Source organism: Kryptolebias marmoratus, linkage group LG8 (assembly GCF_001649575.2).
Source record: "Kryptolebias marmoratus isolate JLee-2015 linkage group LG8, ASM164957v2, whole genome shotgun sequence".
Taxonomy (NCBI): domain Eukaryota; kingdom Metazoa; phylum Chordata; class Actinopteri; order Cyprinodontiformes; family Rivulidae; genus Kryptolebias; species Kryptolebias marmoratus.
The window spans coordinates 10,945,866-10,962,385 of NC_051437.1; the positions used below are offsets into that span (position 1 = coordinate 10,945,866).

Consider the following 16,520-nt stretch of genomic DNA (forward strand, 5'->3'; position numbering starts at 1 on the left):
AAGTTAGACTCTTTGGACTAAAAGACAGAAAATCTTAAATATTAGTGAGGATAAAAACAAACTCCAGGCACAGCTGCGGACAGTAATCAAAACCACTTAACCAAAACTAACAGTTGGAGCAAAAATATTTCTGCCAATCCTGATAACTTGTTTTAAAAAATAACACTTCATTCTCGTTTTGAGCATTAAAAACCTTTATTATCATGCATGATAATTTAGTCAGTGGTGCCATTGAATTATATGATAAAAACACTTTTATTTTATTGCTCATTCGCCATAAAAACATTTTCTTTTGACTAGAGACGCCTACAAGTAGTTTAGAGCAAAATGTGAGCAGAACTAAGAGTGACATCAGTTCCAGCAGAATCATGCCGATATGATAATTATCAAAGTAGAACATTATATTATCACAGGACTTTTAATAAAAAGATAGATCCAGTTAGAACTTCATCACTGTACGGTGTGGGGCTTTACGAAGAAAATGCAATTATGAGGTCTGAGCTACCTTTGATTCATGATTCGTCACATCCTTTTTCCGGTGCAAAAATTAAAAATGTGGCTCTGCTGCAAAAACCTGTTAAAAACAAACACCACAACACATTCAAAAAAATCCATCCTGTTGATCATGAGAGATTTTACTAAGAGACAGGTGACTCCAGTAGTTATTGGCAAAGGTTCAAAACGCAGATATTAGATCTGTTAGCACTCAAAGCATAAGTTGGGGATGACTCTCAGCTCCTTCCGCACCAAGTCATAGCTGAAACTCTTTAAAAGCTGTAGCTATTTTTGTGTTTTCGAACGTTGCTGAGATGTGGCGAGCATCTTGAGGTCTTCCAGTTGAGCCGCTCACATTTGTCTCAGAGGGTTGTTCTTTGAATCCACACATTTATTTATAGACCCAACAGGAGCAGCGTTTCTGCTGGAGAATCAAATCAGCATCTGAAACAAATGGTCATCATCTCATCACTCTGCAGAATGATGATTGAACAACTCTGCAAACTAAAGATGAAGCAGTCCTGCGTGACATTTGACACTGTGACCCAAACCGGCTGAATTTAATCATTTCAGGCACTAATCAGTTGCATATAAAGACATTAAAGTAGTCTAATTTTGTTACTAATAAAAGAAGAACACAAGAGGGTAGATCCAGAGCTTTGAAATGACTGTGGCGCTTCAGTAAGGCTGGAAATAATGTGGGAATTATTCTATTTTTTTTTTTGTTGTTCTTCTTTATCTGAGTTCATTTACTCAAGGACAAATCAAGGCGTCAAAATAACTTCAGCTCAAGTTCTCAGAAATGGTGGTTATTTGTCTTTTGCTCTTCCATTTCCTTCATGACTCAGTCGGCTAAATATAAAGATTTCCTTTTAAGGAAGGTTACATTAAATGCTTCTGTTTTATTTTATGACCTTACTTTGCTAGGACTCAAAAAAATCGTTTTTGCTGATACAAACCCCACAAGGAATTGTTGCATCACTTCTTGGCTGCGTGACTGACGGCTTGGACACAAAAATGACACTTTGACATGATTTAAATTCGATTTGTCACATTCCTAAAAATAGGTTAGAGTTCAGATGCCAAGTATAGGCTGAAAAAAATCCCTCTGGCTCTGGAGTTTAGGGCTACTCCCAGTGAGCTCACACACACCTCATCCTAATAAAGATGTTTTCTCTGGTCAAAGTGATCTTAATTACAGTCGGGGAAAAACAAAAGTCGGGTCAAAAGTCATATAAAATTCCCTTTATTAAATATCATGCGTGCAGAATAACAATAAAGCTTTTAATTTGAACTGCTTTAACAATCTCCTTATTCCTGTGTAACAATTTAACAAAGCATTCAGTTTTAAATAGTGAATATTTTGGTTTTAACAGGCTTGTATATATTTAAATATAGGCACTTTTTTAAAATGACTGAATCACCAAAATCAATTACACTTACTGAGCAGATTTTTGAACAGCTGAGCATTTTCTTGTATCATTTGACTTAAGTTTTAATTTGATCAACTCTACAGTAATATTTAAAAACCGTGGCAAACATTAAAACTGTTTTTTCCCCAAACAAAAAAAAAAGAAAAGAAAATGAAAACACAATAGTAGACATCTAAGAATAAAATGTCCCAGAAACAAAGAGGATCCTGCACTGTTTTATGGGGCTAGACAGAAGATTTTACAACTGAAACTGCAATTTCATGTCCTTAAATTACCATTCAAAACAGAGTAATAACTTTACCCCGACGGATCACCAGAGGAAGGATACACGTTGCCTTCAAATGTTTACAAAGGCAAGCTAAAAATAATGCTATCTTGAGGCAAATCAGGATTTCCTTTTAGAAAGGGCTTCTCTTTAAACTGAAACTGACGGCAATGATTTGATACGAGGTTAAAAAAGCAAATGATCAAAATATGACTACAAATGACGCTTTATGAGGTTAAAAAGGTTAGATCTTTTAACTACAAATCACTGACAAAAAACAACCCAGATCTGAGGGCTGTCACAGAAAAATAATACATTCAAACACTAAAACACGCCGACTTTCTACCCGAAATAGCGGTTGAGGTTATGCAGATACAAGCTGTGATACAGCAGGAGAATGTACTGGCTGAGATGTTACTGGTGGTCTGCAGGACCAACACCACGCCCACAAACAGAGAAGCTTTGAACGGCTAAACGGAGGAGTGAAAACACTGAAGTAAGGGGAAACAGATGTTTCGTGTCTTAGATAAGACATGCATCTTTATGTGCCGTTCTCCAGTTTCTCTTCGTCTTCGTCCGTGTTTGGTGCGTTGAAACCGTTCAGAGAGTCCTGGCAGATGGGGGACAAAAACAAAACAGAGAAAGTGGACTGCATTAACAAGAACCTAAACAGGGTTGAGGTATTTGGACTGGCCCAAACTGAAACAGATAATATTGAGTTCTGCGGCTGGAAGCCTGAGTGAGACGCTCGCTGGTCGTTTCCTGGTTTAAAAGTGCACCCGTGTTAATAAAGAGCCCTTTGTGGAAACAGCTCAGGGAATAACTTTGGAAAAAAACCTATAACACCCATCCCTGCAGAAATAACTTCAATCTTGAAATGGGCTCTGGTGCTTTGAGCAACATATGAGCCTGAAAATGTTAGGAGACAGTTATGCTGTCAGCTGTCAGCTGCAAAAGAGCAAAGATGTAATCTGAAAACCATCACAGCCCTGATGTTGTTCAACACTCACTGGAACCAAGTTAGACTTTTTACTGGCAATAACCAAGCTCTGACTTGGTTTGTACAGGGAACAACTGGTCCATTACAAGAGGCCCAACATAAAGAACCCACAGAGGACACAATCATAAGCCCTGTCCAAATTAACAGAACACCATAAGGACTGGTTGGACACACTTTCAATGCATCCTCAGAAATCTTAGTGAAGATGAAGAGCTGGCTCAGTGTTAATGACCAAGAGGAGAACTCGACTGATGCTCCTGAATTTCAAGTTCCACCACGAGTCCAGCTCTTATCTCTACTTGACTCAAGGTTGACTGTCACACAGTGGTGTCCAATCCCAGTCCTGGAGGGCCACTATCCTGCAGGTTTTAGTTGTTTCCCTGCTCTTCAGCAGGTCTTCAAGTTCTGTAGAAGCCTGTTAATCACTCAGTCATTCAAATCAGATGTGTCCAAGCAAAGAAACACCTAAAACATGCAGGATTGTAGCCCCCCAGGACCAGGACTGGACACCACTGCCTCAGACCATCACAGCAAGGCTGAGAAGTATGGTCCCCTTGTAATTATATTAACTACTCATGTTTTCAGAAACACCAGTAAGACCAATCCTGTTCTTATTATTCAATATTAAAAGAGATGTTGTGTTTATGAAAAATTAAATGGTTACATTTAAAGTAAACATTTTCAGTAAACACTATAAGTAAATAAAGTTTTAAATCAAACAACTGTGATATGAATGAGAGATAAAGTTATTTAATTTATTCAGTAATAATATTTACCAATCTGATAAACTTTTACTTTAATTTTTTAAATAATTTCTTACTTTAACTTATGACTGTCACACTTGTGATTGACACCAACCTTGGTTTGTTGGCCCTCAACTCCCTCAAACACATCAGAGAACGGCATGCTGGGAAGAGTGGCGGTACGGTACACGTTGGATTGCGAAGAACTCTCCATGCTGTAGAGACGGGGCCGTTTGATCTGGTCTTGGGTGGACAGGGGGTCGAAGCTGTTCCTGCGGAGGAACGGCGGCGGCATGGCGTTCGGCCTGACTTTATTCTGGTGAGAGAGGGAAACGCAGACACGGTGGGTAGATTAGCAAACTTTTTTGGGGGGGGTTTCACAAACCTTCCCTAGTGAGAAAACACGGTCACAAATCAGTAACTGTGACACGGCACAGAAGCCAAAACAGCAACGGAAACCAACACCCAGAAATAGAAAAGCCAAATGTTGGTTTCGGGAGACAGGATTTTCCTCACTGCAGTAAACGCGTTTCTGTGTGAACACCTACTCTGTCTGAAACGCAAACACTTGTAAGCTAATCAACGCAAACTCTGCAGGCAGGGAACAACTCTGCAGATCTCTGATTAGGAAATGAAGACAAAGGGCACTTACATACGTGACAGGGGTGCGTTCTGAGTGATTCAACGGCAGCAGAACTTTGTTTGGTATTGGCTCGACCTCACCAGTACAAAGATAAACAAATGCAGCTCTACACCAGAAAACCAAACTATTCTTGTCTACCTCGTTTTTACTCCTGTTATTTGGATAAAAGTGGATTGTTAGGAAAATAATGTCTGAGCATAAAAACCTTACCTTAGCTTAGGTGCTATCATACAAACAATAAATACTGGAAAGGTGATGTAAAGACAAGCTGAGGAGAAAATGTTCAAGGTTTAAAGTTTTGACACTGAGTTCATTTAGATTTAGAATAACAGTTTCTTTGTTATCTTTTAAGCAATGCAAATACATTTAAATATAACTACAGATTTTTAAAAACAACTAAAATGATTAACATAAAAAATAAATTTATATTTGAAAAACCTTCTGGACTCTAATATCAGTGGCTTTGTAACAGACGTGCAGAACTCACTGTATTTGTTTACAGAAAAAAGTCTTGCGCAAATTATTATTTTTTTGTTGGCTTTGGATAGAACCAGGTGACCTGTTTACAGTCCCTTTTCAGGTGTCTCCACAGCGAGTCATCCTCCTCCATCTAACTCTGTCTTCTGCGTCCTCTGTCCTCACTCCAACTACCTCCATGTCCTCTCTAACTGCATCTTTGTCTTTTTCCCGACAGCTGCGTCTCTAACATCCTTCTACCAATATACCCACTGTCCCTCCTCTGCACATGTCCAAACCATCTCTAACTTTATCTCCCAGTCGTTCAACCTGTGCTGTACCTCTGATGACCTCATTCCTAATCCTGTCCATCCTTGTCCCCCCCAAGGAGAACCTCAACATCTTCAGCTCTGCCACTTCCAGTTCTGTCTCCTGTCTTTTTGTCCGTCCCACTGTCTCCATACCATACAACACAGCTGCTCTCACCACTGTCCTGTAAACCTTTCCTTTGACCTTTGCTGCCACCCTTTTGTCACAAATCACTCCTGAAACTTTTCTCCATCCACTCCATCCTGCCTGGACTCTCTTCTTCACCTCTTTACCACACTCCCTGTTTTCCTGGACAGTCGACCCAAAGTCCTTGAAGTTCTTCCCCTTTCTGACCTCTGATCTCCTTGTAGCCTCACTGTTCCACCTGCCCCCTTCTCATTCACACACAGGTACTCTGTCTTTATATGGCTGACTTTCATCCCTCGTCTTTCAAATGCATCCCTCCACCTCTCCAGGTTCTCTTCCACCTGTTCCCTGTTCTCACCACAGATCACGATGTCATCCAGTCCATACATTTGGTAAAACATGGGTATTTTCTACAGTATCTTTTAATTTAGCTTATTTCCCAAAGTGCATGACACTATGAAACACTATAATGTCTCTACATTTCATTAAACTTGCTGCTCTTGAATTTCTTTTATTGTACGCTTACTTTTTAAAACCATCTTTGGTAAAATGAAGCTTCTAGCACAGAGCTATTTATCTCAGCATATCACCAAAATACATGTAAAAGCAGACGTTAGGGAGACTGGTATTTCTTTAATCTACTCTGATTGTTCGGCTCCAGTCACCTGGCATTCAGTATCAGGTCTGATAAAATATGAAGGTTGGGAAAAAAATAAATAACTAAGAGCATGCTAAATCAGAGGACAGAGCAAGATAGAATGATTTTCGAAACGTTTTTCAGTGGTTAATAACAACGTTAGAAATACACCAAAAATACATATATAAATAAGTTTATTTTCTTTTGATGTTGGCCCACACTCTGGTGGATAAGCATTAATTTTAACTTTTGGAGACCTGTGAATATCAAACTATAAATGTGCATCTTTTACTACAGAAAACAAGGTTAATAAAAGAAACAGGTGCAAAGATATAATTAGTCGATATCAAGATGAAGATTTTTGCCAGTTTCTGCAACTTTTGCCACTGTTTCATATCCAAGCCAAAGACAATGCAGTGATAAATTCTACATTGGGGGACTTTCTGTGTGAGTCCACTTCAGTCAGTAGACCCTCCTTCTTACCAGGCTTCTTCCTGTCATTAGTGAATCAGTGTCATTATCAGAAACTGAATATTTTTCCAGTGAAACTTAACTTTTCTTTATTTAATGTCTCATGTAAATATTAAAAAATTAGAATCTGGCTTTGTATTGAAGAGTTTACAGAACATCTGTGTACAGCGAGATTTAATGTGAGCATAGAGGATCTATGCCTCCCACCTGGATATCTACTTTTGTTTCTAAGCAACATAAGGAACAGTAGTCTGTAATTTTGGTTTGAATTCCTTCAAATAGGCCAGCTCCAAGCAGCTCGTCTTGTTATGACAAGTTGCACGGTACAAGAGCATACATTATACTGAGACAGGCAAAGCCCAAGTTTACAGCTTTTATCAGACAATAAATCCAAAGTAACTTACTAAAGGTCTGTTTTTGTGAGTGTTGACACTTTCCACCTTCAGGTCAAACATCTCCACTTTACAACCTGCAAAGACACGGGGCAAAGATGCATCACAACAAGAAAACAAAAACAAAAACAAGAGGTTTCATTGACTTAGAAGCAGACTGATGACTCACCGTAGGCCACAGGGGTGAGTTTGAGGACAGTGTGCAGGGGACACTTCATGTAGGGTAGGTCCTCTGAGGAAATAAAAACAAAACAAATGACTAGTGAGACTTGGCTGAGTTATAGATTTCTCCAGTCGTGTTTTCATGTCTTCCACTCTGTGTTTTTTCCTCTCATGCTTGAAAAGTCACACCCATGGACAGATCTGAAGCTTACGCTGTGCTTCGTGAGCTGTACGGTACACACCCCTGTGGTTCAGGCCCAGTGGGATGAAATGCCAGTCAATGCAGCACCCACTCTTTGGTTTATGCTCTCATCTGACTGTGGCTGAGCCTCAAACAGATGGTGCTGCATCAGGGACCACTTCCTGCGATGACTGAAGAAACCCTCTGTCTGCACACGCCTAATGACCACTTTCATTTCAAAAACAGGTTTTTCTCTGGCAGACCCCACCTAATGGACAGGAGCTTTATAAAGAACTTTTAGGTTTGCACGTAAATGCATGCTCAGGAAGTAAAAACCACTTCCCGCACAAAAGTTCAGAATCATCAGAAGAGTCTGACCAAAAGGATGACAATTTGGGCAAAGAGGAGAATGAAGCAATGAAATGAGGTACATTATAAAACTTCAAAGTGGCACAGTTCACATATTTATCGTTGCCTAGCTGCAAATTTACTTATAGATACTTTATTTCTTCTGTTCAGTATTTCGTCATCTCTATCTTGCCAACATTTCTCCTAACTGGAGTGCAGAGGAGGAGCCGGGCTGGCGCTCGTGGTGAGGAGTTTGGGTTATATTGTAGCTGCTGATCTGCTGGATAATGCAGCATGTGGGAAGTGGGAGGATTCGGGAAATTCTTGCTGGCCTTTCCCTCAAAGTTAAACAGAAATCAGAAAAGAGTCTAAATATATCAGATTAAACAAACTAACTGATGAAATTGTCTCCTTCGGTTCTTATCAATGTGGCAAAGCACCATTCACTGCAGGATGAAGACTCGAGAGGGAGATTTAGGAGACATCATGACATCAAGTTTAAACATCTGAATTTGTGCATCAGAGACCTTTTTTTTAGATTCATCCTGTTTTTTGGCATGACTCAGGTTAATAAAACACTAATAATCTCATTTTAATGCATCAGTGACACATCAGATTTCCAAGGGGACTAAAAATCCGTCAAGTGGCACAAGTTTAATAAATCGAAACCAGACTTTGAACTTTCTCGTATGGAAGTGCCCAGGTGTTCACCGAAACTGCTCACTTCTTTTCTCCAGCTAAATCCTTAACACTGAACTAAATCAATCCAAGTGTGTGTGTTTGGGTTAAGTCTGTATTTAGGGAGATTAGTTTGAACAGCTCAGAGTAAAAATTCACTGAAACATTGTGTCCGCATCCCGCTTTTGATAGAAAACTATGACAGCTACTGAAACAGTTTAGCCACAATGAAAGAACATCAAGACAGCACACGGTGTGATATTTGTATTTCTGCTGAAAAAAATATGGACTTTAGCACAAGTTAAAAAACAAAATGCAACACTTAATTTTCCCTAAAACTGCTGCTTTGTTTTTGTACTTGTATTAATGGTGAAAAAATTATGTATTCATGGTGACAAGGTTGAAATCAATACAAGGGGGTCACTAATTGTTCTCACTGCCATTATATTAAACTTTTGCAAAAATACTTAAATTTATGATGCTGCTCTGTTCAATAATATACACCCTAATGTATTAAAAACACATTTGAATATACTGCACAGATCCTGGAGTGCCTTTGCAGCAGCCTTGAGCTTAGGGGAAATAAAAAAAACAAAAAACAAATGGTTGGCAGACACAACATCTACCCAGTAAGCCAATCACCTAAATCTGTGCCTAATCCTGTCATGTGTTGGATTTACCAAGAGAACAAGGTCTGTTGAAGTTTGGAAAGAGCCAAAATATAAACCAGAAACATTCCCGCTGCTGAAGCTCGCTCATGGTATCAACTAAATATTCACAAAAGACAAAACCTGTGTAGCTGTGCTGTCTAGTGAAACTGGAAAGGATCAGACCAGCTCTGTGTGCTCCAAGTGGACGTGTCTGTGATTTCTGAGGTAACTGAAAACAGATCTCCTGTCAGTAAGATGCAGCACTTAAAGCACCAAACATCTGTCCGTTTGCACAAAGCAGCAGTGTGCAGAAACAACATATTAAAAAAAAAAAAAAAAAAAAAAAGCAAAGCGAAACAAACAAGTGCTTTGGACGCTGCTGTGCGTTCACGAAGATTGCATTAGAGTGCACGCTTTTACTGTACGGCTGCCACGAGTGTTCCTTATTATGTTTGTTTACGTGTGAACGTGTGACAATGTTTACCCAAAGCCGTAAGGTTCAGAATTCACCTACAGATTGTTTTCAGTGGCCTGCTCAGATTGGAGTTGCTTTGACATACAGTTTTTTGCTCTTATATGGTTTCTAATACCGGGACTATACCAAAGGTTTTAAGCTAACAAAAATAAGCAAACGGCACTGAACAACTCCTAATTTAGTGTGAATGTGTGAGGCGGTGTCTCGTTTGTGTGTATGTAACCTGCGCCCTTGTCCAAGAAATATGCGAGCAAACAGCGCATGACAGCCTGATGACAGATGACCAGAACGTTGCCCTGTCGCTCCAGCTCCATAATAACTGGCTCCAGACGCTGAACCAGGTCCTGGTAGGACTGTGGGAAGACAAACAGCACGTATATATAATAAAGTATATCATCAAATTATTAACACTAGAAGTTGAAACTTCCTTCAGGAGTCAAGAGTGAGGTCGTACCTCTCCTCCAGGGTAGCGGTAATGATACTTGTCCTGGTCTCTCATTGCGAACTCCTCTGGATACTGTTCCTCAATCATCTTATAAGTCATTTCTTCACACACGCCCTGAAACACAACCAAGCAGCAGTGAGACTTGTGTCGGGTCTTCTGGGGTCTGTCTGAGCCTTTCAGCTATATTTATAGGACACACACAGCATCGATTTCATTTAGGATCTTCCACTGCTCGTAGGGGACGTCCAGCTCCTCTGCGGTCTGGATGGTGCGCTTCAGCTGGCTCGTCCAAACCTTCAGGTCTGACAGCGAGTGCTCCTTCACAAAACCTTTCAGTGCTGCAGCAAACTGTAAAAGACAACAGGCAAAAAGCTGTCAAATGGCCACTTAAACATATATTAAATGGGGAAAAAAAAGCATCCAAATAAAGCTCCCAACTCCACTACTTTCTGAAGAGCTAGATTTGTACTCAAAAATCTGCACCTTTATTAGGTCACTTCTGACAAACTATAATCCTGGGATATTTAATGTTTTTAAGGCGCAGGCTGGATTGGACGGACCTGTTATGTTACATCCCTGCAAAAGATTTAGAAACAGCCAAACTGGTGAAAGCACCTGCTTCCCTCTGTCTGACAGTCCAGAGTCGCCGCCGATGCGTCCCTCCAGGTTGCACTGGCTCTCTCCGTGCCGACACAGGTAGATGGAGTGGGAGTGGACGTGGATGTTCATCAGGTAATACACTATCTTACTCTGGATGTAGTCCTGCACCCTGTTGACCAGGAAGCGTTGGCCGACATTGATGACCTGGATGAAGGACAAGTTCCTGTAGGTCAGGGAGAAAAGATAACAGACAATCAGGAATATATACAGAAACAAAACCTCAAGGATGCAGAGGGAATATCTTGTACTTTTTGTGTCGTCTAAAAACCTTCGGAAATTTTGTCAATAGATTCCTCGCAAGTGAACTAGAGATAATGAAACTATTTAAACAAACACTTGTTATCAGTTTATCCTTAGGAAAGAAAACGACACTAAGAGTGGAGCCAGCTGGCAGAACTTCTAAATGGTGAGTCTTTTCAAACACTGGTCTGTGTTTTAAATGAGCTCCTGTTTCCACCTGCTGGACAAATCCTGCAATACAAGTCTTTGCAAACATTGCTGATATAAATACCGGGGCACTTTATCAAAAGAAGAAAAAAAAAACAGTATGAGAAAATTATGAGACAAAATTAGTTTTGCTTTGATCAGGTTAGAAATTAAACTTCTTACATAGTTACAATAATGTCTTACTTGTCGTGTTCGTCGGGATCTAAAGGCTGGTAGGTCACTTTGTAACACTCTATTCTCTTCAGAAAATCGTCCATGACACTTTCTCTGTCCCTCTTAGGGTAATCTGGGCTGGACACCTTCACTTCCTTTGTGAAAGAGATGTTTGCAGGAATAACGCCATAAATTTCAGCATTTCAACAGTGTGCGGATAACTGAACACTAACAAATTACAAATAAATAATATATAAATACATTACCATGATATTTTCAGCTATGACTTCTGGATCATCACATATTGATTCAATGAAAAACACCTGTCAGAGGGCAAAATTATTCAGTTGGTGCATTAGTTTAAAACATGATCTTTCTGTAAAATATGTCATATAAATTGATGGTTTCATACATTATCAGATGTAATGTATCTGTAAATTGTCAAATTGAAAATTGCAGAATTTAAAAAACACACAAACACTGAAACCACGCTGAGACTTTAAGCTGTTTCTAAAGCCACCATTACATCATCGTACTGTACATACACTGAAATAAAACCGTAAACTCTGAGCAGATCGTGTTTTTTCACTCAGTATTCAGTGTGCGTTTCTGACCTTGTAGGCGTGTTCCTGCACAAAATTCAGGATGAGGTTCCGCCTGTCTCGCGTGGTGTTTGTGGCGTCAAAAACCTAAAGAACAACAAGCAACCTGTTATGTAAATTAAACCGAACCTGACACATAATAACAAACAACAAAGACGCTGTTCAGATTCTTTTCTTTGAGTGTGTTTCCTCACAGCAATTTGGCCTCCCTCCTCGTTCAGATAAGCTTTGACATCCTTGAGAGCCACCAGAGCGCACTCTCTGAGAAAACAGAAGAAACCCATCAGAAAATCAAAGCAGAAGCTATTAATGTAGTACAAATACTCTCATGGCTGTGATATCACTTTTCAAACAAGTGCATTGCTGCTCAAAATGATGGCTGCGTCACGATTAAACTGCAGCGCTGAGCAAATATTTTGAGATCCCCTCATTTCTAAATTTTGCTTTTAAGCAGCCAGACATTTTTGTAATCTTGATCAAGCATTCTCCAGGCTCTCTAAAGGTTTTTCCAAGTTCTTTTTTTTCTATTTTTGCTGCTTTTACACCAATTTTCAGTCCAGTCCTTGTCAGTAGTTTACACACACTCATCATGGGTTCGATGTCATATTATTATTATTATTTTTTTTAATGATTTATTTAAACAACTCCTGGAACGATTATACAGCGTACAACTTTTTTTTGTTTTTTAAAGCAAGAATTGAGTGCACAAGTTTAATTTATTTTGGATTTTCTCAAATCCACACAGAGTTCAAATTATCCATTCAGTTTCAAATATATACATACATCCACCTCCAGCCACTTGGTTATGGCATTCCATGTATGCGTTGCCTGTCTACATCTTATAGCCAGCTATTATGTGCTGGACTGTCTCAGGGACATCTGTGCACATCCTGCACCCTGGGTCCTGCCTAGTATGATAGATCCTGGTCTCTATTGCTGAGGACCTGCTCTTGTGCTGCTATAATTAATGCCTCTATGCCTTAGTCCTGCCCTTTCTACCCACCGGTAGGATTTGTTGATATCAGCCATGTCCTCAATCTGTCAGTGGTACATGCCATGCAAGGGCTTATCTTTCCATGACGGTTCCTCTTTCTCCTCTTCCACGTTGTTATGTGTATATATATTAAATTACAATTGAACTTGCCTTGTTAGAATCAAAATATAAAAAGGTAGGCACATGACTTTTACACAGCCACGTCTTGTTGCTTGAGCTTAGCGGGGAGGGGGGCTTGAGCCACCACAGGGAGTTCATATAAAGAGAATCTTTCTTACTTTCTGATTTTCATTGCTTCTTCATTGTCATGCCTGAAGAAATCGTAGGACTTGTATGACTTCACTGCTTCCCTCCTGTACTCGCCAAGATTAAAGACTGTAAGGGAACACAGGGAGAAGGACACAGGATAAGGATTAGGGTTTGTACTCTGCCGAGGCGGTGACTGTCAGTATCTGCCACACCAGTTTTCCTGCATTCCTTAAAACTGAAACAACAAAGGGGTACAACTACAAGCAGAGCTGAGTGATAAGGGGTGCCGACCTAAACAGAGTTTGGCTGCAAATTAAAGCAGTTTTAGCAATTTAGTGATGCAACATGTTCTATTTTATTTGTGTGGGTTGAAATGTCCTTTTTGTGCATTCAGACCAAACATCCGTGTCCTGAGTACACTCACCCTTTGTTGGCACTCCGAGCCAGTTGAGGTAGCGTGTCAGCTTCTTGGACATGTAGGTTTTCCCCCGAGCAGGCAACCCAATCATCACTATCATAGTTGGAGAATTGGTCATGTACGAGGCCCAAGCTGCAGTTTGCACACATAAAGACACATCAACACATTTTACGTTTTTAGACATGCCAGGATATTTTATGCCCTGCCTACCCTCTGTAGGACGAAAGCTTCAGAAGGAAGACAAGCATGTTTTCTAAACAACGCTGCACACACTCAAACAGTATACACAAACAGGAAGGCGTTATGTAATAATCTAATGTCACCTTCACACATCCATCTTGCAGTTAAAGTTTACTACCAAATTACTGTCATGTCTGGGCTTATAATTAATTTCTCTCTGACTTCCGTGCTGATGTAATCTAGTTCAGTGCTCCGGTGTTACATTGTTGGCTTGAACGTGGAGTGGAAAATATTCAGATTTTTTTTCTCACTCTTCCAGACATCGGGGTTCTTGGAAAAGTAACTCAATCCAAACAAGAACGAAGCGAGAACAGACTTGACTGTCAGAAAAAGGGGTCAGCAGCCAGAAATACTTTCATGTAGAATTTAGAAACAACCTCTCATTTCTGAGAGGTATTAATAACAATAATGTTCCTAAAACTCATCAAAGTCCAAGTGTAAAATTAAAACAAAGGTCAGATCGCAAACATTTTTACGAGGGCTGCATATTACAGTATAACCCTTCAGCAGGTGTGCCGCATGCTTTTACAGACACACTCACACACTGTATACACACCACTAATGGCAGAAGGTGCGTCACAGTTGACATTTAACAATCTGCACAGGTTTAAATGCTAATGTGTTACTCGTAGCCCACAAATCAGAGGATCCGATTCAAGTGTGCAACGTGAACTTTACAGCTCAGGTCAAATAATACAGTGTTAAGGCTCAGAGTTCAATCATTAATAAAGGACGGGTCAGAGGTTCGATTTCACATTTCACCTTCAGAGCACAGAGAAGAAAATTAACCCACTCACAGCACTTCTTCTCATTGGTCCTCGGGTCTGTCTTTTTGGTCTCGGCTGAGCTGTTCGAAGCAGCTGCAGGTCTCTGCTGCTGGGCAGCCATAACGGGCCCGATCTGCGTCCCGCTGTCCCGTCACGGCCGGCCTGGAGACGGTGATCTGTGGTCAGGGGGAGCGCTGCTACAGCATGTCAGACACTGAGGGATAAAGACCAGAACAGAACAGAGGAGTCACAGTCTGAGTTTGAACAAAATTAGACCTCCTGTAATAATGTTAAAGACTGAAGACAAGAATGAGGCTCTGATTTAAACATAAAAACACTGAAAATATTTGATAACTTTAGATTATCACTATAAAATGTTAAGTTATTAGTCAGTTACATGTTAGCTGATGTACGCAGTTTATTAAAAAATAGCTTTGTGTTAAATCTGACAGTCCTTTTTTGTTCAGCAGTGATTTTTTTGTTGTAGATTTGATAAAATGTTACTCAATATGTCATAAAAAACTTAAAATAATAATAATAAACACTAACCATGCACTTTATGAAGTATTTCAACAAAACTGAACAAATAGACAACTAATCTGAATTACCTGGAACTGGTGAATCATTAGAATGATTAAAAAAAAGACATTTATTTGACAGTATTCTGTTTAATTTCTGTACTAAACTAAATGCCTATTCTAATTCACTTTTGCTCATTTTCCTGTAGGTCAAAAATGTTGATATTACAGAAGCAAAATCGTTGTTTTTTCCTTTTCTTTTAGGTCACTTCCTAAAGATTTGTCCTATCACCTTCTCGTGTAAGTTTATTAAATGCTGCCAAGTGGGTTTTAGCTGTAAAAAATCAAATCAAACAAGAAAAATCAAGATTTAGAATATACGTCAAGTCTGCAAACCAGTATGGTTAAATATTTATTATTTTTTAATCATTATCATGTAAAAATTGAACGCATTGATGATTTCAACCTTTAAAAAGCAGAACTTGTCCCTCCAGGTCAACCTGTTACATACTGTACCTGCAGAACTCAAGCTGCTACTGTAAATTCAACACGACCTGAAAACCTCTGCTGTACTCAAAGGAGGCGACGTTTCTAAGAAAATGCGCGTTTCACAAAAGGTGCAGTGAGGCAAAAGAAACCGTCAACACATACCAAGCGGGGTGAAACTGCCAGATATATCCGGGTTTCTGCCTTAGTACGGCGCTGAGTGATGCTATCTGTTAACCTGGCTGCGCCGCCGACGGCGACATCTCCTTCCTCCTCACCAGTCTTTCCGCTCCGCCTCCTTCCCCTCTACCGGAAGCTGTAAAAAGAGTGCTTCCGGTCATGGTTTTCTTTTCAAAATAAAACCATTCAAAGACAGAAATCGAATATTTGGTAAACTTACCTTGTTCTAAAACCAATTTTTATAGATAGATAACATATATTTACACTCATAGCTTTTTTTGTTTGTTTGTTTGTTTGTTTTAAACACCCACTGTGGCTCATTGGAAAAGTGTGGTACTGAAAATAATGTGATAATAAAATCCATTTAACATTGAACCCCAATAAAGTTTGTAAAATTGCAACATGAAAAAATACTTTTGAAAGTTAATGTCTGTACATAAACAAAGCAGAAGCACATAATTGTGGTATTATCTTAATGATTCATAATATAGCAACAATCATTTCCTATTTAGTCTATATTTTATAAAATAATGTTCTTTATGTGTACATTTGTTTTGGAGGGTGTTTTTACAATTGTTTTATTATTTTAGAAGTGAATTAAAGTGTACAAAAATATAGTGTAAAATGCATTCTTTACGACACATAAAAAATTTTTAAAGTAGAAAGTATGTCAAAAGATTTTTTAGGAAGTACTTGAGATTAGATCAGCAATTCATGATGAGTTTCAATATAATGTAGTCGTTCTAAAACCATCTATGACCTGTTTTGGCCAAATAAGTCACAATGAGGGTTTTTTTTTTTTCCATTTTGAGTGATCCTCATTTTCAAATTTTCCATCTCAAAAGTTTCAAAACAACATATTGTTTATTTAAGTTT

At 39.3% G+C, this 16,520-nt stretch overlaps 1 protein-coding gene across 2 annotated transcripts; it reads right to left on the minus strand.

Annotated features, from left to right (window-relative positions):
* Window positions 1-1,720: 1,720 nt before the first annotated feature.
* Window positions 1,721-15,772, minus strand: LOC108232124 (6-phosphofructo-2-kinase/fructose-2,6-bisphosphatase 2). 2 transcript variants are annotated; one of them, XM_017409724.3, is made up of 16 exons: window positions 15,630-15,772; window positions 14,491-14,674; window positions 13,460-13,585; window positions 13,065-13,161; window positions 11,987-12,053; window positions 11,805-11,879; window positions 11,457-11,513; window positions 11,221-11,345; window positions 10,546-10,753; window positions 10,132-10,278; window positions 9,940-10,044; window positions 9,709-9,838; window positions 7,161-7,223; window positions 7,004-7,068; window positions 4,052-4,252; window positions 1,721-2,803 (listed from the first exon to the last, which is right to left on the minus strand). In XM_017409724.3, the coding sequence occupies exons 2-16, from the start codon at window positions 14,579-14,581 to the stop codon at window positions 2,735-2,737; spliced, it is 1,626 nt and encodes a 541-aa protein (XP_017265213.1). In that variant the 5' UTR covers window positions 14,582-14,674; window positions 15,630-15,772; the 3' UTR covers window positions 1,721-2,734. The 2 variants fall into 2 exon arrangements, with proteins under 2 accessions (XP_017265213.1, XP_037832997.1); XM_037977069.1 differs by lacking the exon at window positions 15,630-15,772 and adding an exon at window positions 15,495-15,609.
* Between the last annotated feature and the right edge of the window lie 748 nt (window positions 15,773-16,520).

Excerpts from the sequence above, each read along its gene's own strand:
- LOC108232124 (XM_017409724.3), bottom strand. The coding sequence starts at position 14,581 with ATGGCTGCCCAGCAGCAGAGACCTGCAGCTGCTTCGAACAGCTCAGCC. Across the intron at positions 9,839-9,939 it reads ACCGCTACCCTGGAGGAGAG|TCCTACCAGGACCTGGTTCA; the intron begins GTACGACCTCAC and ends GTCTTCCCACAG. Across the intron at positions 7,069-7,160 it reads ACTCACCCCTGTGGCCTACG|GTTGTAAAGTGGAGATGTTT; the intron begins GTGAGTCATCAG and ends GTGTCTTTGCAG.